Genomic DNA, 24,914 nt, shown 5'->3' with positions numbered 1-24,914 from the left:
AACAGGAGGATGGGAATTGTAGGAGCTGGACGAGGTTACAGAGATAGGGAGGGAGGGGGCGAGGGAGGGATTTGAACAGGAGGATGGGAATTGTAGGGACTGGAGGAGGTTACAGAGATAGGGAGGGAAGGGGGCGAGGGAGGGATTTGAACAGGAGGATGGGAATTGTCGGGGCTGGAGGAGGTTACAGAGATAGGGAGGGAGGGGGGCGAGGGAGGGATTTGAACAGGAGGATGGGAATTGTAGGGGCTGGAGGAGGTCACAGAGATAGGGAGGGAGGGAGGGGACAGAGGTCAGGGACGAGGGTTTCTGTAGCCGATCAGCCCAGACTGGGCTCTAATTGTCAGTGGGAAAGAGACGAGGCAGGAAATGTGGGGAGTTGAATGCATTTTAATGTTCACATTGCTGGGATTTCCCTGGGATTTCTCTGTCCCGGCAGCCCCTCCACAGACGGCGAAGGGGGAGCCACTGTCGGAATGAGAGAGACCATGCAGCCAGTCAGAGCACAGCAGGATCCCACAGCAACATCCACAGAGCCCCCATGACCAAGACCGTCCCCGAGAGAAAGGAGGATAGATCTAAAAAGACGGATAGGGAGAGAGAGAGAGACAGAGAGAGAGAGACAGAGAGAGAGAGACAGAGAGAGAGAGAGAGACAGAGAGAGAGAGAGAGACAGAGAGAGAGAGAAAGAGAGAGAGAGACAGAGAGATCCCCGAGAGAAAGGAGGATAGATCCAAAAAGACGGATAGGGAGTGACAGGGGGAGAGACAGAGAGAGAGAGACAGAGAGAGAGACAGAGAGAATGAGAAAAATACAGGGAGAGAGATTGAGAGAGAGAGTGGGAGACGGAGAGAGAGTGAGACAGAGAGAGAGAGACAGAGAGAGAGAAAGAGAGTGAGAGCCGGAGAGAGAGTGAGACAGAACGAGAGAGTGAGACAGAACGAGAGAGTGAGACAGAACGAGAGAGTGAGACAGAGAGACAGAGCGAGAGAGTGAGAGATGGAGAGAGAGAGAGACAGAGCAAGAGAGTGAGAGATGGAGAGAGAGGCAGAGAGAGAGACAGAGAGAGAGAGAGCAAGAGAGTGAGAGATGGAGAGAGAGAGACAGAACGAGAGAGTGAGACTGAGAGAGACAGAGCGAGAGAGTGAGAGATGGAGAGAGAGAGAGCGACACAGAGCGAGAGAGTGTGACAGAGAGAGTTGGAGAGTGAGACAGAGTGAGTGAGACAGAGTGAGAGAGACAGAGTGAGAGAGACAGAGTGAGAGAGACAGAGTGAGAGAGACAGAGTGAGAGAGACAGAGTGAGAGAGACAGAGCGAGAGAGACAGAGCGAGAGAGACAGAGCGAGAGAGACAGAGCGAGAGAGACAGAGCGAGAGAGACAGAGCGAGAGAGACAGAGAGAGAGACAGAGAGAGAGAGCAAGAGAGTGAGGGACAGAGAGAGAGAGAGAGACAGACAGAACGGGAGAGTTAGACTGAGAGAGACAGAGCGAGGGAGTGAGAGATGGGGAGAGAGAGAGAGAGACAGAGCGAGAGAGAGAGAGAGAGGCAGAGAGAGACAGAGATAGAGAGAGAGACAGAGATAGAGAGAGAGATAGAGAGAGAGTGAGAGATAGAGCCAGAGAGAGAGAGCCAGAGAGAGAGAGGCAGAGAGAGAGGCAGAGAGAGAGATAGAGAGAGAGACAGAGAGAGATAGAGAGAGAGATAGAGAGAGAGATAGAGAGAGAGAGAGAGAGAGAGACACAGAGAGAGACAGAGAGCGAGAGGGGGGGATAGATGATGACATTAATCAATATTTAGGCTCGGTGCCCTCCAATCATAGAGCCTCAATCGTGCTGCCCATCCAGCTTGTGATTGGCTGACATTCTGTGCCTCCTGGTTGGATCATTGGTGACATTCACGCCTGAGCCTTCGGATTGGCTGAAACATCGATAGAAAACACAATTAGCAGAGGCCTGACCAATCACAAAACCCCAGCCCAACCAGGAGTGGATTTAATCATGGAACTTACCGTGCAGAAGGAGGCCATTCTTCCCATCGAGTCTGCCCCGGCCCTTGGGAAGAGCCCCCCCCTCCCCAAGGTCCACACCTCCACCCTTGGCCCCGTAACCCCACCGACCCTCTTCGAACTCTGAGCAGCAATTTTAGCACGACACAAAGGTTGGTGGAATTGCGGATAGCGATGAGGACTGTCGGAGGATACAGCAGGATTTAGATTGTCTGGAGACTTGGGCGGAGAGATGGCAGATGGAGTTTAATCCGGACAAATGTGAGGTAATGCATTTTGGAAGGTCTAATGCAGGTAGGGAATATACAGTGAATGGTAGAACCCTCAAGAGTATTGAAAGTCAAAGAGATCTAGGAGTACAGGTCCACAGGTCATTGAAAGGGGCAACACAGGTGGAGAAGGTAGTCAAGAAGGCATACGGCATGCTTGCCTTCATTGGCCGGGGCATTGAGTATAAGAATTGGCAAGTCATGTTGCAGCTGTATCGAACCTTAGTTAGGCCACACTTGGAGTATAGTGTTCAATTCTGGTCGCCACACTACCAGAAGGATGTGGAGGCTTTAGAGAGGGTGCAGAAGAGATTTACCAGGATGTTGCCTGGTATGGAGGGCATTAGCTATGAGGAGCGGTTGAATAAACTCGGTTTGTTCTCACTGGAACGACGGAGGTTGAGGGGAGACCTGATAGAGGTATACAAAATTATGAGGGGCATAGACAGAGTGGATTGTCAGAGGCTTTCCTCCGGGGTAGAGGGGTCAATTACTAGGGGGCATAGGTTTAAGGTGAGAGGGGCAAGGTTTAGAGGAGATGTACGAGGCAAGTTTTTTTACACAGAGGGTAGTGGGTGCCTGGAACTCGCTGCCGGAGGAGGTGGTGGAAGCAGGGACGATAGTGACGTTTAAGGGGCATCTTGACAAATACATGAATAGGATGGGAATAGAAGGATACGGACCCAGGAAGTGTAGAAGATTGTAGTTTAGTCGGGCAGCATGGTCGGCACGGGCTTGGAGGGTCGAAGGGCCTGTTCCTGTGCTGTACTTTTCTTTGTTCTTTGTTCTTTATCCGCTTGGCCGCAAAAACGCGAGGGCAGACTATTATCCAAACGGCCCTAAATTGGGGGAGGGGAGTGCGCAGCGGGACCTGGGTGTCCTTGTGCACCAGTCGTTGAAGGTAAGCGTGTAGGGGCAGCAGACGGGAAGGAAGGAGATGGAATGTTGGCCTTCATTGCGAGAGGTTTCGAGTATAGAAGCAGGGATGTGTTGATGCAACTGTACAGGGTCTTGGTGAGGCCACACCGGGAGTATTGTGGGCAGTTCTGGTCTCCCTCTCTGAGGAAGGATGTTCTTGCTCTCGAGGGAGGGCAGCGAGGGTTTACCAGACTGATTCCAGGCACGGCGGGACTGTCGTACGAGGAGAGATTGACTCGGTTGGGATCGTTCTCGCTGGAGTTCGGAGGAATGAGGGGTGATCTCGTAGAGACTTATAAAATTCTAACAGGACTGGACAGGGTAGAGGCGGGGAAGATGATCCCAATGATGCGTGTGTCCAGAACCAGGGATCACAGCCTGAGGATTCAGGGTTAACCATTTCGGACAGAGATAAGGAGACATTTCTTCACCCAGAGAGTGGGGAGCCTGTGGAATTCATTACCACAGGACGTAGTTGATGCTAAAACATTGAATTATCTACACTCCCAGGACAGGTACAGCACGGGGTTAGATACAGAGTAAAGCTCCCTCTACACTGTCCCCATCAAACACTCCCAGGACAGGTACAGCACGGGGTTAGATACAGAGTAAAGCTCCCTCTACATTGTCCCCATCAAACACTCCCAGGACAGGTACAGCACGGGGTTAGATACAGAGTAAAGCTCCCTCTACACTGTCCCCATCAAACACTCCCAGGACAGGTACAGCACGGGGTTAGATACAGAGTAAAGCTCCCTCTGCACTGTCCCCATCAAACACTCCCAGGACAGGTACAGCACGGGGTTAGATACAGAGTAAAGCTCCCTCTACACTGTCCCCATCAAACACTCCCAGGACAGGTACAGTACGGGGTTAGATACAGAGTAAAGCTCCCTCTACACTGTCCCCATCAAACACTCCCAGGGCAGGTACAGCACGGGGTTAGATACAGAGTAAATCTCCCTCGATACTGTCCCCATCAAACACTCCCAGGACAGGGACAGCACGGCGTTAGATACAGAGTAAAGCTCCCTCTACACTGCCCCCATCAAACACTCCCAGGACAGGCATAGCACGGGGTTAGATACAGAGTAAAGCTCCCTCTACACTGTCCCCATCAAACACTCCCAGGACAGGTACAGCATGGGGTTAGATACAGAGTAAAGCTCCCTCGACACTGTCCCCATCAAACACTCCCAGGACAGGTACAGCACGGAGTTACATACAGAGTGAAGCTCCCTCTACACTGTCCCCATCAAACATTCCCAGGACATGTACAGCACGGGGTTAGATACAGAGTAAAGCTCCCTCTACACTGTCCCCATCAAACACTCCCAGGACAGGTACAGCACGGGGTTAGATACAGAGTAAAGCTCCCTCTACACTGTCCCCATCAAACACTCCCAGGACAGGTACAGCACGGGGTTAGACACAAAGTAAAGCTCCCCATACCCTGTCCCCATCAAACAATCCCAGGACAGGTACAGCACGGGGTTAGATACAGAGTAAAGCTCCCTCTACACTGTCCCCATCAAACACTCCCAGGACAGGTACAGCACGGGGTTAGATACAGAGTAAAGCTCCCTCTACACTGTCCCAATCAAACACTCCCAGGACAGGTACAGCACGGGGTTAGATACAGAGTAAAGCTCCCTCTACACTGTCCCCATCAAACACTCCCAGGACAGATACAGGACGGGGTTAGATACAGAGTAAAGCTCCCTCTACACTGTCCCCATCAAACACTCCCAGGACAGGTACAGCACGGGGTTAGATACAGAGTAAAGCTCCCTCTACACTGTCCCCATCAAACACTCCCAGGACAGGTACAGCACGGGGTTTGATACAGAGTAAAGCTCCCTCTACACTGTCCCCATCAAACACTCCCAGGACAGGTACAGCACGGGGTTAGACACAGAGTAAAGCTCCCTCTACACTGTCCCCATCAAACATTCCCAGGACATGTACAGCACGGGGTTAGATACAGAGTAAAGCTCCCTCTACACTGTCCCCATCAAACACTCCCAGGACAGGTACAGCACGGGGTTAGATACAGAGTAAAGCTCCCTCTACACTGTCCCCATCAAACACTCCCAGGACAGGTACAGCACGGGGTTAGACACAAAGTAAAGCTCCCCATACCCTGTCCCCATCAAACAATCCCAGGACAGGTACAGCACGGGGTTAGATACAGAGTAAAGCTCCCTCTACACTGTCCCCATCAAACACTCCCAGGACAGGTACAGCACGGGGTTAGATACAGAGTAAAGCTCCCTCTACACTGTCCCAATCAAACACTCCCAGGACAGGTACAGCACGGGGTTAGATACAGAGTAAAGCTCCCTCTACACTGTCCCCATCAAACACTCCCAGGACAGATACAGGACGGGGTTAGATACAGAGTAAAGCTCCCTCTACACTGTCCCCATCAAACACTCCCAGGACAGGTACAGCACGGGGTTAGATACAGAGTAAAGCTCCCTCTACACTGTCCCCATCAAACACTCCCAGGACAGGTACAGCACGGGGTTTGATACAGAGTAAAGCTCCCTCTACACTGTCCCCATCAAACACTCCCAGGACAGGTACAGCACGGGGTTAGACACAGAGTAAAGCTCCCTCTACACTGTCCCCATCAAACACTCCCAGGACAGGTACAGCACGGGGTTAGATACAGAGTAAAGCTCCCTCTACACTGTCCCCATCAAACACTCCCAGGACAGGTACAGCACGGGGTTAGATACAGAGTAAAGCTCCCTCTACACTGTCCCCATCAAACACTCCCAGGACAGGTACAGCACGGGGTTAGATACAGAGTAAAGCTCCCTCTACACTGTCCCCATCAAACACTCCCAGGACAGGTACAGCACGGGGTTAGACACAGAGTAAAGCTCCCTCTACACTGTCCCCATCAAACACTCCCAGGACAGGTACAGCACGGGGTTAGACACAGAGTAAAGCCTCCTCACCTTGGATCTGGATGTCGGGCTGCTGGGTCGTGGGGGGACATTTCCTCGCCTGTCGATGGGGATCCACGCTAGTCCGGAGGCTGCGATTGTTGAGGGGTTGGATGAGTCGGTAGTTGTCACTCATGCTGTGAAAGACTGCGGAGGGTTCATGCTGACTGAGTAATCGCAGCGAGTGCATCTGTGGATTCAGAGAAACACCAGCTACCAGAGAATTACAGATTCCGACACCTATAGTGGCCATTCTGCCCCTCCTTTCCCATGCTAGCCCTGTGAACGGACGATCGTTTTAATCCACCTCGCTCTCCTCTCTCCCTCCATCTCCCTGTCGATATTCCCCCTTCCAGGATTTACCCCATTCCCCCTCTCCGAAGGGTCCTGTTGAGTCTGCTACCTCCGCCCTTTCTGGCGGCCCCTCCCCCATCACAACAACTCACTGTGTCGGCAATAAATGTTCCCTCGTCTCCCCCCCCCCACTCCCGACCTCTGCTTCTTTTCACCATCGCGTTCCCAATCTGTGTGTCCCTCCCGTGCCCGACCCTGCCGTCGCTGGGAACTCAGCTTCTCCTCATCGACTCCCGTCTCCCATCCCAAACCCTTCCCCCATTTGGAACGTCTCGATTCAATCTCCCCCTTAACCTTCTCCTCATTGACTCCCATCGCAAACCCTTCCCCCATTTGGAACGTCTCGATTCAATCTCTCCCTTAACCTTCTCCTCATTGACTCCCATCCCAAACCCTTCCCCCATTTGGAACGTCTCGATTCAATCTCCCCCTTAACCTTCTCTTCATTGACTCCCATCTCCCACCGCTAACCCTTCCCCCATTGGGAACATCTCGATTCAATCTCCCCTTAACCTTCTCCTCATTGACTCCCATCTCCCATCGCAAACCCTTCCCCCATTGGGAATGTCTCAATTCAATCTCCCCCTTAACCTTCTCCTCATTGACTCCCATCTCCCATCGCAAACCCTACCCCCATTGGGAACATCTCGATTCAATCTCCCCCTTAACCTTCTCCTCATTGACTCCCATCGCAAACCCTTCCCCCATTTGGAACGTCTCGATTCAATCTCCCCCTTAACCTTCTCCTCATTGAATCCCATCGCAAACCCTTCCCCCATTTGGAACGCCTCGATTCAATCTCCCCCTTAACCTTCTCCTCATTGAATCCCATCGCAAACCCTTCCCCCATTTGGAACGTCTCGATTCAATCTCCCCCTTAACCTTCCCCTCATTGACTCCCATCTCCCATCGCAAACCCTTCCCCCATTGGGAACGCCTTCTATTCAATCTCCCCCTTAACCTTCTCCACATTGACTCCCATCTCCCATCACAAACCCTTCCCCCATTGGGAACGCCTCGATTCAATCTCCCCTTAACCTGCTCCTCATTGACTCCCATCGCAAACCCTTCCCCAATTTGGAACACCTCGATTCAATCTCCCCCTTAACCTTCTCCTCATTGACTCCCGTCTCTCATCGCAAACCCTTCCCCCATTGGGAACGTCTCGATTCAATCTCCCCCTTAACCTTCTCCTCATTGACTCCCATCGCAAACCCGTCCCCCATTGGGAACGTCGCGATTCAATCTCCTCCTTAACCTTCTCCTCATTGACTCCCATCGCAAACCCTTCCCCCATTCGGAACGCCTTCGATTCAATCTCCCCCTAAACCTTCTCCTCATTGACTCCCATCTCCCATCACAAACCCATCCCCCATTGGGAACGCCTCGATTCAATCTCCCCTTAACCTGCTCCTCATTGACTCCCATCACAAACCCTTCCCCCATTTGGAATGTCTCGATTCAATCTCCCCCTTAACCTTCTCCTCATTGACTACCATCTCCCATTGCAAACCCTTCCCCCATTTGGAACGCCTCAATTCAATGTCCCCCTTAACCTTCTCCTCATGGACTCCCATCGCAAACCCTTCCCCCATTCGGAATTTCTCAATTCAATCTCCCCCTTAACCTTCTCCTCATTGACTACCGTCTCCCATCGCAAACCCTTCCACCATTTGGAACTTCTCAATTCAATCTCCCCCTTAACCTTCTCCTCATTGACTCCCGTCTCCCATCGCAAACCCTTCCCCCATTGGGAAGTCCTCGATTCAATCTCCCCCTTAACCTTCTCCTCATTGACTCCCATCGCAAACCCTTCCCCCATTTGGAACGCCTCGATTCAATCTCCCCCTTAACATTCTCCTCATTGACTCCCATCGCAAACCCTTCCGCCATTTGGAACGTCTCGATTCAATCTCCCCCTTAACCTTCTCCTCATTGACCCCCATCTCCCATCGCAAACCCTTCCCCCATTTGGAACGTCTCGATTCAATCTCCCCCTTAACCTTCTCCTCATTGACTCCCATCTCCCATCGCAAACCCTTCCCCCATTTGGAACGCCTCGATTCAATCCCCCCGAACCTTCTCCTCATTGCCTCCCATCTCCCATCGCAAACCCTTCACCCATTTGGAACGTCCCGATTCAATCTCCCCCTTAACCTTCTCCTCATTGACTCCCATCTCCCATCGCCAACACTTACCCCATTTGGAACGCGTCGATTCAACCTCCCTCTTAACCTTCTCCTCATTGACTCCCATCGCACATCGCAAACCCTTCCCCCATTGGGAACGCCTCGATTCAATCTCCCCCTTAACCTTCTCCTCATTGACTCCCATCTCCCATCGCAAACCATTCCCCCATTGGTAACGCCGCGATTCAATCTCCCCCTTAACCTTCTCCTCATTGACTCCCATCGCAAAACCTTCCCCCATTCGGAACGCCTTCGATTCAATCTCCCCCTTAATCTTCTCCTCATTGACTCCCATCTCCCATCGCAAACCATGCCCACATTCGGAACGCCTTCGATTCAATCTCCCCCTTAACCTTCTCCTCATTGCCTCCCATCGCAAACCCTTCCCCCATTTGGAACTTCTCAATTCAATCTCCCCCTTAACCTTCTCCTCATTGACTCCCATCGCAAACCCTTCCCCCATTTGGAACGCCTCGATTCAATCCCCCCTTAACCTTCTCCTCATTGACTCCCATCTCCCATCGCAAACCCTTCCCCCATTTGGAACGTCTCGATTCAATCTCCCCCTTAACCTTCTCCTCATTGACTCCCGTCTCCCATCACAAACCCTTCCCCCATTTGGAACGTCTCGATTCAATCTCCCCGTTAACCTTCTCCTCATTGACTCCCGTCTCCCATCGCAAACCCTTCCCCCATTTGGAACGCGTCGATTCAATCTCCCCCTTAACCTTCTCCTCATTGACTCCCATCGCCCATCGCAAACCCTTCCCCCATTGGGAACGCCTCGATTCAATCTCCCCCTTAACCTTCTCCTCATTGACTCCCATCGCAAACCCTTCCCCGATTTGGAACGTCCTCGATTCAATCTCCCCCTTAACCTTCTCCTCATTGACTCCCATCGCAAACCCTTCCCCCATTTGGAACGTCTCGATTCAATCTCCCCCTTAACCTTCTCCTCATCGACTCCCGTCTCCCATCGCAAACCCTTCCCCCATTTGGAACGTCTCGATTCAATCTCCCCCTTAACCTTCTCCTCATTGACTCCCATCTCCCATCACAAACCCTTCCCCCATTTGGAACGTCTCGATTCAATCTCCCCCTTAACCTTCTCCTCATCGACTCCCGTCTGCCATTGCAAACCCTTCCCCCATTTGGAACTTCTCGATTCAATCTCCACCTTAACCTTCTCCTCATTGACTCCCATCACTAATCCTTCCCCCATTTGGAACGTCTCGATTCAATCTCCCCCTTAACCTTCTCCTCATTGACTCCCTTCTCCCATCGCAAACCCTTCCCCCAATTGGAACGTCTCGATTCAATCTCCCCCTTAACCTTCTCCTCATTGACTCCCATCTCCAATCGCAAACCCTTCCCCCATTTGGAACGTCTCAATTCAATCTCCCCCTTAACCTTGTCCTCATTGACTCCCATCGCAAACCCTTCCCCCATTTGGAACGCCTCAATTCAATCTCGCCCTTAACCTTCTCCTCATTGATTCCCATATCCCATCGCAAACCCTTCCCCCATTGGGAACGTCGCGATTCAATCTCCCCCTTAACCTTCTCCTCATTGACTCCCATCTCACATCGCAAACCCTTCCCCCATTGGGAACGTCTCGATTCAATCTCCCCCTTAACCTTCTCCTCATTGACTCCCATCTCCCATCGCAAACCCTTCCCCCATTGGGAACGTCTCGATTCAATCTCCCCCTTAACCTTCTACTCATTGACTCCCATCTCCCAACGCAAACCCTTCCCCCATTTGGAACGTCTCGATTCAATCTCCCCCTTAACCTTCTCCTCATTGACTCCCGTCTCCCATCGCAAACCATTCCCCCATTTGGAACGTCTCGATTCAATCTCCCCCTTAACCTTCACCTCATTGACTCCCATCTCCCATCGCAAACCCTTCCCCCATTGGGAACGCCGCGATTCAATCTCCCCCTTAACCTTCTCCTCATTGACTCCCATCCCCCATCGCAAACCCTACCCTCATTGGGAACGTCTCGATTCAATCTCCCCCTTAACCTTCTCCTCATTGACTCCCATCGCACATCGCAAACCCTTCCCCCATTGGGAACGCCTCGATTCAATCTCCCCCTTAACCTTCTCCTCATTGACTCCCATCTCCCATCGCAAACCATTCCCCCATTGGTAACGCCGCGATTCAATCTCCCCCTTAACCTTCTCCTCATTGACTCCCATCGCAAAACCTTCCCCCATTCGGAACGCCTTCGATTCAATCTCCCCCTTAATCTTCTCCTCATTGACTCCCATCTCCCATCGCAAACCATGCCCACATTCGGAACGCCTTCGATTCAATCTCCCCCTTAACCTTCTCCTCATTGACTCCCATCGCAAACCCTTCCCCCATTTGGAACGCCTCGATTCAATCCCCCCTTAACCTTACCCTCATTGACTCCCATCTCCCATCGCAAACCCTTCCCCCATTTGGAACGTCTCGATTCAATCTCCCCCTTTACCTTCTCCTCATTGACTCCCATCTCCCATCGCAAACCCTTCCCCCATTTCGAACGTCTCGATTCAATCTCCCCGTTAACCTTCTCCTCATTGACTCCCATCTCCCATCGCCAACACTTCCCCCATTTGGAACGCGTCGATTCAATCTCCCCCTTAACCTTCTCCTCATTGACTCCCATCGCCCATCGCAAACCCTTCCCCCATTGGGAACGCCTCGATTCAATCTCCCCCTTAACCTTCTCCTCATTGACTCCCATCTCCCATCGCAAACCCTTCCCCCATTTCGAACGTCTCGATTCAATCTCCCCGTTAACCTTCTCCTCATTGACTCCCATCTCCCATCGCCAACACTTCCCCCATTTGGAACGCGTCGATTCAATCTCCGCCTTAACCTTCTCCTCATTGACTCCCATCGCCCATCGCAAACCCTTCCCCCATTGGGAACGCCTCGATTCAATCTCCCCCTTAACCTTCTCCTCATTGACTCCCATCTCCCATCGCAAACCCTTCCCCGATTTGGAACGTCCTCGATTCAATCTCCCCCTTAATCTTCTCCTCATTGACTCACATCGCAAACCCTTCCCCCATTTGGAACGTCTCGATTCAATCTCCCCCTTAACCTTCTCCTCATCGACTCCCGTCTCCCATCGCAAACCCTTCCCCCATTTGGAACGTCTCGATTCAATCTCCCCCTTAACCTTCTCCTCATTGACTCCCATCTCCCATCACAAACCCTTCCCCCATTTGGAACGTCTCGATTCAATCTCCCCCTTAACCTTCTCCTCATCGACTCCCGTCTGCCATTGCAAACCCTTCCCCCATTTGGAACGTCGCGATTCAATCTCCCCCTTAACCTTCTCCTCATTGACTCCCATCTCCCATCGCAAACCCTTCCCCCATTTGGAACTTCTCGATTCAATCTCCACCTTAACCTTCTCCTCATTGACTCCCATCTCCCATCACTAATCCTTCCCCCATTTGGAACGTCTCGATTCAATCTCCCCCTTAACCTTCTCCTCATTGACTCCCTTCTCCCATCGCAAACCCTTCCCCCAATTGGAACGTCTCGATTCAATCTCCCCCTTAACCTTCTCCTCATTGACTCCCATCTCCAATCGCAAACCCTTCCCCCATTTGGAACGTCTCAATTCAATCTCCCCCTTAACCTTGTCCTCATTGACTCCCATCGCAAACCCTTCCCCCATTTGGAACGCCTCAATTCAATCTCGCCCTTAACCTTCTCCTCATTGATTCCCATATCCCATCGCAAACCCTTCCCCCATTGGGAACGTCGCGATTCAATCTCCCCCTTAACCTTCTCCTCATTGACTCCCATCTCACATCGCAAACCCTTCCCCCATTGGGAACGTCTCGATTCAATCTCCCCCTTAACCTTCTCCTCATTGACTCCCATCTCCCATCGCAAACCCTTCCCCCATTGGGAACGTCTCGATTCAATCTCCCCCTTAACCTTCTACTCATTGACTCCCATCTCCCAACGCAAACCCTTACCCCATTTGGAACGTCTCGATTCAATCTCCCCCTTAACCTTCTCCTCATTGACTCCCGTCTCCCATCGCAAACCATTCCCCCATTTGGAACGTCTCGATTCAATCTCCCCCTTAACCTTCACCTCATTGACTCCCATCTCCCATCGCAAACCCTTCCCCCATTGGGAACGCCGCGATTCAATCTCCCCCTTAACCTTCTCCTCATTGACTCCCATCCCCCATCGCAAACCCTACCCTCATTGGGAACGTCTCGATTCAATCTCCCCCTTAACCTTCTCCTCATTGACTCCCATTGCAAACCCTTCCCCCATTCGGAACGCCTTCGATTCAATCTCCCCCTTAACCTTCTCCTCATTGACTCCCATCGCAAACCCTTCCCCCATTCAGAACGCCTTCGATTCAATCTCCCCCTTAACGTTCTCCTCATTGACTCCCATCTCCCATCACAAACCCTTCCCCCATTGGGAACGCCTCGATTCAATCTCCCCTTAACCTGCTCCTCATTGACTCCCATCGCAAACCCTTCCCCCATTCGGAACGCCTTCGATTCAATCTCCCCCTTAACGTTCTCCTCATTGACTCCCATCTCCCATCACAAACCCTTCCCCCATTGGGAACGCCTCGATTCAATCTCCCCTTAACCTGCTCCTCATTGACTCCCATCGCAAACCCTTCCCCCATTCGGAACGCCTTCGATTCAATCTCCCCCTTAACGTTCTCCTCATTGACTCCCATCGCAAACCCTTCCCCCATTTGGAACGTCTCGATTCAATCTCTCCCTTAACCTTCTCCTCATTGACTCCCATCCCAAACCCTTCCCCCATTTGGAACGTCTCGATTCAATCTCCCCCTTAACCTTCTCTTCATTGACTCCCATCTCCCACCGCTAACCCTTCCCCCATTGGGAACATCTCGATTCAATCTCCCCTTAACCTTCTCCTCATTGACTCCCATCTCCCATCGCAAACCCTTCCCCCATTGGGAATGTCTCAATTCAATCTCCCCCTTAACCTTCTCCTCATTGACTCCCATCTCCCATCGCAAACCCTACCCCCATTGGGAACATCTCGATTCAATCTCCCCCTTAACCTTCTCCTCATTGACTCCCATCTCCCATCGCAAACCCTTCCCCCATTTGGAACGTCTCGATTCAATCTCCCCCTTAACCTTCTCCTCATTGAATCCCATCGCAAACCCTTCCCCCATTTGGAACGCCTCGATTCAATCTCCCCCTTAACCTTCTCCTCATTGAATCCCATCGCAAACCCTTCCCCCATTTGGAACGTCTCGATTCAATCTCCCCCTTAACCTTCCCCTCATTGACTCCCATCTCCCATCGCAAACCCTTCCCCCATTGGGAACGCCTTCTATTCAATCTCCCCCTTAACCTTCTCCACATTGACTCCCATCTCCCATCACAAACCCTTCCCCCATTGGGAACGCCTCGATTCAATCTCCCCTTAACCTGCTCCTCATTGACTCCCATCGCAAACCCTTCCCCAATTTGGAACACCTCGATTCAATCTCCCCCTTAACCTTCTCCTCATTGACTCCCGTCTCTCATCGCAAACCCTTCCCCCATTGGGAACGTCTCGATTCAATCTCCCCCTTAACCTTCTCCTCATTGACTCCCATCGCAAACCCGTCCCCCATTGGGAACGTCGCGATTCAATCTCCTCCTTAACCTTCTCCTCATTGACTCCCATCGCAAACCCTTCCCCCATTCGGAACGCCTTCGATTCAATCTCCCCCTAAACCTTCTCCTCATTGACTCCCATCTCCCATCACAAACCCATCCCCCATTGGGAACGCCTCGATTCAATCTCCCCGTAACCTGCTCCTCATTGACTCCCATCACAAACCCTTCCCCCATTTGGAATGTCTCGATTCAATCTCCCCCTTAACCTTCTCCTCATTGACTACCATCTCCCATTGCAAACCCTTCCCCCATTTGGAACGCCTCAATTCAATGTCCCCCTTAACCTTCTCCTCATGGACTCCCATCGCAAACCCTTCCCCCATTCGGAACTTCTCAATTCAATCTCCCCCTTAACCTTCTCCTCATTGACTACCGTCTCCCATCGCAAACCCTTCCACCATTTGGAACTTCTCAATTCAATCTCCCCCTTAACCTTCTCCTCATTGACTCCCGTCTCCCATCGCAAACCCTTCCCCCATTGGGAAGTCCTCGATTCAATCTCCCCCTTAACCTTCTCCTCATTGACTCCCATCGCAAACCCTTCCCCCATTTGGAACGCCTCGATTCAATCTCCCCCTTAACATTCTCCTCATTGACTCCCATCGCAAACCCTTCCGCCATTTGGAACGTCTCGATTCAATCTCCCCCTTAACCTTCTCCTCATTGACCCCCATCTCCCATCGCAAACCCTTCCCCCATTTGGAACGTCTCGATTCAATCTCCCCCTTAACCTTCTCCTCATTGACTCCCATCTCCCATCGCAAACCCTTCCCCCATTTGGAACGCCTCGATTCAATCCCCCCGAACCTTCTCCTCATTGCCTCCCATCTCCCATCGCAAACCCTTCACCCATTTGGAACGTCCCGATTCAATCTCCCCCTTAACCTTCTCCTCATTGACTCCCATCTCCCATCGCCAACACTTACCCCATTTGGAACGCGTCGATTCAACCTCCCTCTTAACCTTCTCCTCATTGACTCCCATCGCACATCGCAAACCCTTCCCCCATTGGGAACGCCTCGATTCAATCTCCCCCTTAACCTTCTCCTCATTGACTCCCATCTCCCATCGCAAACCATTCCCCCATTGGTAACGCCGCGATTCAATCTCCCCCTTAACCTTCTCCTCATTGACTCCCATCGCAAAACCTTCCCCCATTCGGAACGCCTTCGATTCAATCTCCCCCTTAATCTTCTCCTCATTGACTCCCATCTCCCATCGCAAACCATGCCCACATTCGGAACGCCTTCGATTCAATCTCCCCCTTAACCTTCTCCTCATTGCCTCCCATCGCAAACCCTTCCCCCATTTGGAACTTCTCAATTCAATCTCCCCCTTAACCTTCTCCTCATTGACTCCCATCGCAAACCCTTCCCCCATTTGGAACGCCTCGATTCAATCCCCCCTTAACCTTCTCCTCATTGACTCCCATCTCCCATCGCAAACCCTTCCCCCATTTGGAACGTCTCGATTCAATCTCCCCCTTAACCTTCTCCTCATTGACTCCCGTCTCCCATCACAAACCCTTCCCCCATTTGGAACGTCTCGATTCAATCTCCCCGTTAACCTTCTCCTCATTGACTCCCATCTCCCATCGCCAACATTTCCCCCATTTGGAACGCGTCGATTCAATCTCCCCCTTAACCTTCTCCTCATTGACTCCCATCGCCCATCGCAAACCCTTCCCCCATTGGGAACGCCTCGATTCAATCCCCCCTTAACCTTCTCCTCATTGATTCCCATCTCCCATCGCAAACCCTTCCCCGATTTGGAACGTCCTCGATTCAATCTCCCCCTTAACCTTCTCCTCATTGACTCCCATCGCAAACCCTTCCCCCATTTGGAACGTCTCGATTCAATCTCCCCCTTAACCTTCTCCTCATCGACTCCCGTCTCCCATCGCAAACCCTTCCCCCATTTGGAACGTCTCGATTCAATCTCCCCCTTAACCTTCTCCTCATTGACTCCCATCTCCCATCACAAACCCTTCCCCCATTTGGAACGTCTTGATTCAATCTCCCCCTTAACCTTCTCCTCATCGACTCCCGTCTGCCATTGCAAACCCTTCCCCCATTTGGAACTTCTCGATTCAATCTCCACCTTAACCTTCTCCTCATTGACTCCCATCTCCCATCACTAATCCTTCCCCCATTTGGAACGTCTTGATTCAATCTCCCCCTTAACCTTCTCCTCATTGACTCCCTTCTCCCATCGCAAACCCTTCCCCCAATTGGAACGTCTCGATTCAATCTCCCCCTTAACCTTCTCCTCATTGACTCCCATCTCCAATCGCAAACCCTTCCCCCATTTGGAACGTCTCAATTCAATCTCCCCCTTAACCTTGTCCTCATTGACTCCCATCGCAAACCCTTCCCCCATTTGGAACGCCTCAATTCAATCTCGCCCTTAACCTTCTCCTCATTGATTCCCATATCCCATCGCAAACCCTTCCCCCATTGGGAACGTCGCGATTCAATCTCCCCCTTAACCTTCTCCTCATTGACTCCCATCTCACATCGCAAACCCTTCCCCCATTGGGAACGTCTCGATTCAATCTCCCCCTTAACCTTCTCCTCATTGACTCCCATCTCCCATCGCAAACCCTTCCCCCATTGGGAACGTCTCGATTCAATCTCCCCCTTAACCTTCTACTCATTGACTCCCATCTCCCAACGCAAACCCTTCCCCCATTTGGAACGTCTCGATTCAATCTCCCCCTTAACCTTCTCCTCATTGACTCCCGTCTCCCATCGCAAACCATTCCCCCATTTGGAACGTCTCGATTCAATCTCCCCCTTAACCTTCACCTCATTGACTCCCATCTCCCATCGCAAACCCTTCCCCCATTGGGAACGCCGCGATTCAATCTCCCCCTTAACCTTCTCCTCATTGACTCCCATCCCCCATCGCAAACCCTACCCTCATTGGGAACGTCTCGATTCAATCTCCCCCTTAACCTTCTCCTCATTGACTCCCATCGCACATCGCAAACCCTTCCCCCATTGGGAACGCCTCGATTCAATCTCCCCCTTAACCTTCTCCTCATTGACTCCCATCTCCCATCGCAAACCATTCCCCCATTGGTAACGCCGCGATTCAATCTCCCCCTTAACCTTCTCCTCATTGACTCCCATCGCAAAACCTTCCCCCATTCGGAACGCCTTCGATTCAATCTCCCCCTTAATCTTCTCCTCATTGACTCCCATCTCCCATCGCAAACCATGCCCACATTCGGAACGCCTTCGATTCAATCTCCCCCTTAACCTTCTCCTCATTGACTCCCATCGCAAACCCTTCCCCCATTTGGAACGCCTCGATTCAATCCCCCCTTAACCTTACCCTCATTGACTCCCATCTCCCATCGCAAACCCTTCCCCCATTTGGAACGTCTCGATTCAATCTCCCCCTTTACCTTCTCCTCATTGACTCCCATCTCCCATCGCAAACCCTTCCCCCATTTCGAACGTCTCGATTCAATCTCCCCGTTAACCTTCTCCTCATTGACTCCCATCTCCCATCGCCAACACTTCCCCCATTTGGAACGCGTCGATTCAATCTCCCCCTTAACCTTCTCCTCATTGACTCCCATCGCCCATCGCAAACCCTTCCCCCATTGGGAACGCCTCGATTCAATCTCCCCCTTAACCTTCTCCTCATTGACTCCCATCGCAAACCCTTCCCCGATTTGGAACGTCCTCGATTCAATCTCCCCCTTAACCTTCTCCTCATTGACTCCCATCGCAAACCCTTCCCCCATTTGGAACGTCTCGATTCAATCTCCCCCTTAACCTTCTCCTCATCGACTCCCGTCTCCCATCGCAAACCCTTCCCCCATTTGGAACGTCTCGATTCAATCTCCCCCTTAACCTTCTCCTCATTGACTCCCATCTCCCATCACAAACCCTTCCCCCATTTGGAACGTCTCGATTCAATCTCCCCCTTAACCTTCTCCTCATCGACTCCCGTCTGCCATTGCAAACCCTTCCCCCATTTGGAACTTCTCGATTCAATCTCCACCTTAACCTTCTCCTCATTGACTCCCATCTCCCATCACTAATCCTTCCCCCATTTGGAACGTCTCGATTCAATCTCCCCCTTAACCTTCTCCTCATTGACTCCCTTCTCCCATCGCAAACCCTTCCCCCAATTGGAACGTCTCGATTCAATCTCCCCCTTAACCTTCTCCTCATTGACTCCCATCTCCAATCGCAAACCCTTCCCCCATTTGCAACGTCTCAATTCAATCTCCCCCTTAACCTTGTCCTCATTGACTCCCATCGCAAACCCTTCCCCCATTTGGAACGCCTCAATTCAATCTCGCCCTTAACCTTCTCCTCATTGATTCCCATATCCCATCGCAAACCCTTCCCCCATTGGGAACGTCGCGATTCAATCTCCCCCTTAACCTTCTCCTCATTGACTCCCATCTCACATCGCAAACCCTTCCCCCATTGGGAACGTCTCGATTCAATCTCCCCCTTAACCTTCTCCTCATTGACTCCCATCTCCCATCGCAAACCCTTCCCCCATTGGGAACGTCTCGATTCAATCTCCCCCTTAACCTTCTACTCATTGACTCCCATCTCCCAACGCAAACCCTTACCCCATTTGGAACGTCTCGATTCAATCTCCCCCTTAACCTTCTCCTCATTGACTCCCGTCTCCCATCGCAAACCATTCCCCCATTTGGAACGTCTCGATTCAATCTCCCCCTTAACCTTCACCTCATTGACTCCCATCTCCCATCGCAAACCCTTCCCCCATTGGGAACGCCGCGATTCAATCTCCCCCTTAACCTTCTCCTCATTGACTCCCATCCCCCATCGCAAACCCTACCCTCATTGGGAACGTCTCGATTCAATCTCCCCCTTAACCTTCTCCTCATTGACTCCCATTGCAAACCCTTCCCCCATTCGGAACGCCTTCGATTCAATCTCCCCCTTAACCTTCTCCTCATTGACTCCCATCGCAAACCCTTCCCCCATTCAGAACGCCTTCGATTCAATCTCCCCCTTAACGTTCTCCTCATTGACTCCCATCTCCCATCACAAACCCTTCCCCCATTGGGAACGCCTCGATTCAATCTCCCCTTAACCTGCTCCTCATTGACTCCCATCGCAAACCCTTCCCCCATTCGGAACGCCTTCGATTCAATCTCCCCCTTAACGTTCTCCTCATTGACTCCCATCTCCCATCACAAACCCTTCCCCCATTGGGAACGCCTCGATTCAATCTCCCCTTAACCTGCTCCTCATTGACTCCCATCGCAAACCCTTCCCCCATTCGGAACGCCTTCGATTCAATCTCCCCCTTAACGTTCTCCTCATTGACTCCCATCTCCCAGCACAAACCCTTCCCCCATTGGGAACGCCTCGATTCAATCTCCCCTTAACCTGCTCCTCATTGACTCCCATCGCAAACCCTTCCCCCATTTGGAATGTCTCGATTCAATCTCCCCCTTAACCTTCTCCTCATTGACTCCCATCTCCCATTGCAAACCCTTCCCCCATTTGGAACGCCTCAATTCAATCTCCCCCTTAACCTTCTCCTCATGGACTCCCATCGCAAACCCTTCCCCCATTCGGAAATTCTCAATTCAATCTCCCCCTTTTCCTTCTCCTCATTGACTACCGTCTCCCATCGCAAACCCTTCCGCCATTTGGAACTTCTCAATTCAATCTCCCCCTTAACCTTCTCCTAATTGACTCCCATCGCAATCCCTTCCCCCATTTGGAAAGCCTCGATTCAATCTCCCCCTTAACATTCTCCTCATTGACTCCCATCGCAAACCCTTCCCCCATTTGGAACAACTCGATTCAATCTCCCCCTTAACCTTCTCCTCATTGACTCCCATCGCCCATCGCAAACCCTTCCCCCATTTGCAACACCTCGATTCAATCTCCCCCTTAACCTTCTCCTCATTGACTCCCATCTCCCATCGCAAACCCTTCGCCCATTTGGAACGTCCCGATTCAATCTCCCCTTAACCTTCTCCTCATTGACTCCCATCTCCCATCGCCAACACTTCCCCCATTTGGAGCGCGTCGATTCAATCTCCCCCTTAACCTTCTCCTCATTGACTCCCATCGCCCATCGCAAACCCTTCCCCCATTGGGAACGCCTCGATTCAATCTCCCCCTTAACCTTCTCCTCATTGACTCCCATCGCAAATCCATCCCCCATTTGGAACGTCTCGTTTCTATCTCCCCCTTAACCTTCTCCTCATCGACTCCCGTCTCCCATCGCAAACCCTTCCCCCATTTGGAACGTCTCGATTCAATCTCCCCCTTAAACTTCTCCTCATTGACTCCCATCTCCCATCACAAACCCTTCCCCCATTTGGAACGTCTCGATTCAATCTCCCCCTTAACCTTCTCCTCATTGACTCCCATCGCCCATCGCAAACCTTTCCCCCATTGGGAACGCCTCGATTCAATCTCCCCCTTAACCTTCTCCTCATTGACTCCCATCGCAAATCCATCCCCCATTTGGAACGTCTCGTTTCTATCTCCCCCTTAACCTTCTCCTCATCGACTCCCGTCTCCCATCGCAAACCCTTCCCCCATTTGGAACGTCTCGATTCAATCTCCCCCTTAAACTTCTCCTCATTGACTCCCATCTCCCATCGCAAAACCTTCCCCCATTTGGAACTTCTCGATTCAATCTCCTCCTTAACCTTCTCCTCATTGACTCCCTTCTCCCTTCGCAAACCCTTCCCCCATTTGGAACGTCTCGATTCAATCTCCCCCTTAACCTTCTCCTCATAGATTCCCATCTCCCATCGCAAACCCTTCCCCATTGGGAACGTTTCGATTCAATCTCCCCCTTAACCTTCTCATTGACTCCCATCTCCCATATCAAACCCTTTCCCCATTTGGAACGTCTCTATTCAATCTGCCCCTTAACCTTCTCCTCATTGACTCCCATCGCAAACCCTTACCCCATTTGGAATGTCTCAATTCAATCTCCCCCTTAACCTTCTCCTCATTGATTCCCATATCCCATCGCAAACCCTTCCCCCATTGGGAACGTCGCGATTCAATCTCCCCCTTAACCTTCTCTTCATTAACTCCCAGCTCACATCGCAAACCCTTCCCCCATTGGGAACGTCTCGATTCAATCTCGCCCTTAACCTTCTCCTCATTGACTCCCGTCTCCCATCGCAAACCATTCCCCCATTTGGAACGTCTCGATTCAATCTCCCCCTTAGCCTTCCCCTCATTGACTCCCATCTCCCATCGCAAACACTTCCCCCATTGGGAACGCCGCGATTCAATCTCCCCCTTAACCTCCTCCTCATTGACCCCCATCTCCCATCGCAAACCATACCCTCATTGGGAACGTCGCGATTCAATCTCCCCCTTAACCTTCTCCTCATTGACTCCCATCGCAAACCCTTCCCCCATTCGGAACGCCTTCGATTCAATCTCCCCCTTAACCTTCTCCTCATTGACTCACATCGCAAACCCTTCCCCCATTCGGAAAGCCTTCGATTCACTCTCCCCCTTAACCTTCTCCTCATTGACTCCCATCTCCCATCACAAACCCTTCCCCCATTGGGAACGCCTCGATTCAATCTCCCCTTAACCTGCTCCTCATTGACTCCCATCGCAAACACTTCCCCCATTTGGAATGTCTCGATTCAATCTCCCCCTTAACCTCCTCATTGACTCCCATCTCCCATTGCAAATCCTTCCCCCATTTGGAACGTCTCAATTCAATCTCCCCCTTAATCTTCTCCTCATGGACTCCCATCGCAAAACCTTCCCCCATTCGGAACTTCTCAATTCATTCTCCCCCTTAACCTTCTCCTCATTGACTACCGTCTCCCATCGCAAACCCTTCCCCCATTGGGAACGTCTCGATTCAATCTCCCCCTTAACCTTCTCCTCATTGACTCCCATCTCCCATCGCAAACCCTTCCCCCATTTGGAACGTCTCGATTCAATCTCCCCCTTAACCTTCTCCTCATTGAATCCCATCGCAAACCCTTCCCCCATTTGGAACGCCTCGATTCAATCTCCCCCTTAACCTTCTCCTCATTGACTCCCATCGCAAACCCTTCCCCCATTTGGAACGCCTCGATTCAATCTCCCCCTTAACATTCTCCTCTTTGACTCCCATCGCAAAGCCTTCCGCCATTTGGAACGTCTCGATTCAATCCCCCCTTAACCTTCTCCTCATTGACTCCCATCTCCCATCGCAAACCCTTCCCCCATTTGGAACGTCCCGATTCAATCTCCCCGTTAACCTTCTCCTCATTGACTCCCATCGCCAACACTTCCCCCATTTGGAACGCGTCGATTCAATCTCCCCCTTAACCTTCTCCTCATCGACTCCCGTCTCCCATCGCAAACCCTTCCCCCATTTGGAACGTCTCGATTCAATCTCCCCCTTAACCTTCTCCTCATTGACTCCCATCTCCCATCGCAAACCCTTCCCCGATTTGGAACGTCCTCGATTCAATCTCCCCCTTAACCTTCTCCTCATTGACTCCCATCGCAAACCCTTCCCCCATTTGGAACATCTCGATTCAATCTCCCCCTTAACCTTCTCCTCATCGACTCCCGTCTCCCATCGCAAACCCTTCCCCCATTGAGCACATCTCGATTCAATCTCCCCCTTAACCTTCTCCTCATTGACTCCGACCTCCCATCGCAAACCCTTCCCCCATTTGGAACGTCTCGATTCAATCTCCCCCTTAACCTTCTCCTCATCGACTCTCGTCTCCCATTGCAAACCCTTCCCCCATTTGGAACTTCTCGATTCAATCTCCACCTTAACCTTCTCCTCATTGACTCCCATCACTAATCCTTCCCCCATTTGGAACGTCTCGATTCAATCTCCCCCTTAACCTTCTCCTCATTGACTCCCTTCTCCCATCGCAAACCCTTCCCCCAATTGGAACGTCTCGATTCAATCTCCCCCTTAACCTTCTCCTCATTGACTCCCATCTCCCATCGCAATCCCTTCCCCCATTTGGAACGTCTCAATTCAATCTCCCCCTTAACCTTGTCCTCATTGACTCCCATCGCAAACCCTTCCCCCATTTGGAACGCCTCAATTCAATCTCGACCTTAACCTTCTCCTCATTGATTCCCATATCCCATCGCAAACCCTTCCCCCATTGGGAACGTCGCGATTCAATCTCCCCCTTAACTTTCTCCTCATTGACTCCCATCTCACATCGCAAACCCTTCCCCCATTGGGAACGTCTCGATTCAATCTCCCCCTTAACCTTCTCCTCATTGACTCCCATCTCCCATCGCAAACCCTTCCCCCATTGGGAACGTCTCGATTCAATCTCCCCTTAACCTTCTACTCATTGACTCCCATCTCCCATCGCAAACCCTTCCCCCATTGGGAACGCCGCGATTCAATCTCCCCCTTAACCTTCTGCTCATTGACTCCCATCCCCCATCGCAAACCCTACCCTCATTGGGAACGTCTCGATTCAATCTCCCCCTTAACCTTCTCCTCATTGACTCCCATTGCAAACCCTTCCCCCATTCGGAACGCCTTCGATTCAATCTCCCCCTTAACCTTCTCCTCATTGACTCCCATCGCAAACCCTTCCCCCATTCGGAACGCCTTCGATTCAATCTCCCCCTTAACGTTCTCCTCATTGACTCCCATCTCCCATCACAAACTATTCCCCCATTGGGAACGCCTCGATTCAATCTCCCCTTAACCTGCTCCTCATTGACTCCCATCGCAAACCCTTCCCCCATTTGGAATGTCTCGATTCAATCTCCCCCTTAACCTTCTCCTCATTGACTCCCATCTCCCATTGCAAACCCTTCCCACATTTGGAACGCCTCAATTCAATCTCCCCCTTAACCTTCTCCTCATGGACTCCCATCGCAAACCCTTCCCCCATTCGGAAATTCTCAATTCAATCTCCCCCTTTTCCTTCTCCTCATTGAATACCGTCTCCCATCGCAAACCCTTCCGCCATTTGGAACTTCTCAATTCAATCTCCCCCTTAACCTTCTCCTCAGTGACTCCCATCGCAAACCCTTCCCCCATTCGGAACGCCTTCGATTCAATCTCCCCCTTAACCTTCTCCTCATTGACTCCCATCGCAAACCCATCCCCCATTTGGAACTTCTCAATTCAATCTCCCCCTTAACCTTCTCCTCATTGAATCACATCGCAAACACTTCCCCCATTTGGAACTTCTCAATTCAATCTCCCCCTTAACCTTCTCCTCATTGACTCCCATCGCAAACCCTTCCCCCATTTGGAACGCCTCGATTCAATCTCCCCCTTAACATTCTCCTCATTGACTCCCATCGCAAACCCTTCCCCCATTTGGAACAACTCGATTCAATCTCCCCCTTAACCTTCTCCTCATTGACTCCCATCGCCCATCGCAAACCCTTCCCCCATTTGGAACACCTCGATTCAATCTCCCCCTTAACCTTCTCCTCATTGACTCCCATCTCCCATCGCAAACCCTTCGCCCATTTGGAACGTCCCGATTCAATCTCCCCCTTAACCTTCTCCTCATTGACTCCCATCTCCCAT

At 51.6% G+C, this 24,914-nt stretch overlaps 1 protein-coding gene across 3 annotated transcripts in view; it reads right to left on the bottom strand.

Annotated features, from left to right (window-relative positions):
- Positions 1-370: 370 nt before the first annotated feature.
- LOC140399647 (carbonic anhydrase-related protein 10-like) overlaps positions 371-24,914 on the bottom strand; it is a 125,978-nt gene continuing 101,434 nt past the window's right edge. For all 3 annotated transcript variants that reach the window (XM_072489188.1, XM_072489187.1, XM_072489189.1), the window contains 2 exons: positions 6,164-6,341; positions 371-1,919 (listed from right to left, as the gene is read on the bottom strand). In XM_072489188.1, the coding sequence (XP_072345289.1) occupies positions 1,897-1,919; positions 6,164-6,341 (201 nt within the window). In that variant the 3' untranslated portion in view covers positions 371-1,896. The remainder of the gene's footprint in view (positions 1,920-6,163; positions 6,342-24,914) is intronic.

The sequence above is a fragment of the Scyliorhinus torazame genome, chromosome 23 (assembly GCF_047496885.1).
Source record: "Scyliorhinus torazame isolate Kashiwa2021f chromosome 23, sScyTor2.1, whole genome shotgun sequence".
Classification (NCBI taxonomy): domain Eukaryota; kingdom Metazoa; phylum Chordata; class Chondrichthyes; order Carcharhiniformes; family Scyliorhinidae; genus Scyliorhinus; species Scyliorhinus torazame.
Note: the sequence above shows the minus strand (reverse complement) of the source record. Positions and strands in the feature narration are given on the sequence as shown.